Source organism: Protobothrops mucrosquamatus, unplaced genomic scaffold, assembly GCF_001527695.2.
Source record: "Protobothrops mucrosquamatus isolate PMUCROS unplaced genomic scaffold, P.Mucros_1.0 scaffold2115, whole genome shotgun sequence".
Lineage (NCBI taxonomy): Eukaryota > Metazoa > Chordata > Lepidosauria > Squamata > Viperidae > Protobothrops > Protobothrops mucrosquamatus.
Window position 1 is genome coordinate 1 of NW_015388216.1, and position 1,339 is coordinate 1,339.

At 35.4% G+C, this 1,339-nt stretch overlaps 1 protein-coding gene across 1 annotated transcript in view; it reads right to left on the reverse strand.

Annotated features, from left to right (window-relative positions):
• Positions 1-795: 795 nt before the first annotated feature.
• The window catches only part of NR2C2 (nuclear receptor subfamily 2 group C member 2), a 13,226-nt gene continuing 12,682 nt past the window's right edge, over positions 796-1,339 (reverse strand). Inside the window, exon 8 of the mRNA XM_015824095.1 lies at positions 796-1,100. Within this exon, the coding sequence (XP_015679581.1) occupies positions 875-1,100 (226 nt within the window). The 3' untranslated portion in view covers positions 796-874. The remainder of the gene's footprint in view (positions 1,101-1,339) is intronic.

Here is a 1,339-nt window from a genome sequence, read left to right on the forward strand (position 1 = left end):
AAGTGGTGAATGCTCCAACACTGGAAGTTTTTAAGAAGAGACTGGACAGCCATTTGTCCGAAATGGTATAGGGTTTCCTGCCTGAGCAGGGGGTTGGACTAGATGACCTCCAAGGTCCCTTCCAACTTTATTATTATTATTATTATTATTATTATTATTATTATTATTATTATTATTATTATTATTATTATTATTATTAAAAAGAATTATTTGCATTTTAAATAACAACTACAGTACTTCTATGTAGTTAGGGATCTCAATTTACAATGATAATGTGGAATACAGGTAGTCCTTCACTTACAACAGTTCATTTAGTGGCTGAAGTTACAACAGTACTGAAAAATGTGAGTTATGACCATTTGTCACACTTATGACTGTTGCAGCCACCCAAGGGTCACGTGATCAAACTTCAGACGCTTGGCAGCTGACTCATATTTATGACGGTTGCAGTGTCCCAGGATCATGTGGTCACCTTTTGCGAACTTCTGACGAGCAAAGTCAATGGGGAAGCCAGATTCATTTACAACTGTGTTACTAATTTAACAACTGCAGGGATTCACTTAAAAATTGTGGCTAGAAAGATTGTAAAACCGGGCAAAATTCATTTAACAAATGTTTTGCTTAGCAACAGAACTTTTGGGCTCAATTGTGATCGTAAGTCGAGGACTACCTGTAATTAAATATAACGGTTCAATATCAGAAAAGTTTAAAATGCAGTACTATAGAGAGAATATTTTTTTTCAAAAAATAATTACAGAATGGTAGCATTTGGTAATTGTATTTTTTTCCCTTTTAATAAGCAAACATTGATTTGTTTCAAACAGCAAACTAAGATGTAATGTGATTTGATTTTATACATTATGAGAACTCATTTTTACAAGGAAGTAATATGATTGCCAAAATAAATCAAGGAAAGACAGACCTTAAACGTCACATGAGTATCCGTAAGGAGAGGTCCTTCAACTTCAATGATTGGAGTGGACTGATCCCTGCTGATGACATGAATATTTGCACCACCTGTGGGATCCATCCCGTCGGCTAAGTTCTCTGCCGTGGCACCATCTGTAGTATTAAGTGCTTTAGCCAAAGTATCAAATGCCCTGCAAATAAGAGTAAGTATATCATATAAGCTTTTCATAGTACATTTATCAACGAGACATAAAACCACTGAAATCTTGTCCATCAATCAATAACATCATCAACCCCCAAACAGGAAGTTATTTGCAGCTCTAGGAAAATTGCCAGGGTTTCCAGGCATATAAAAGTACTTTACTGACGTTAGATGGGAATAAATGAAATGGAATGCATTCTTTGGCACTGCAGTACTATAAGTACACTT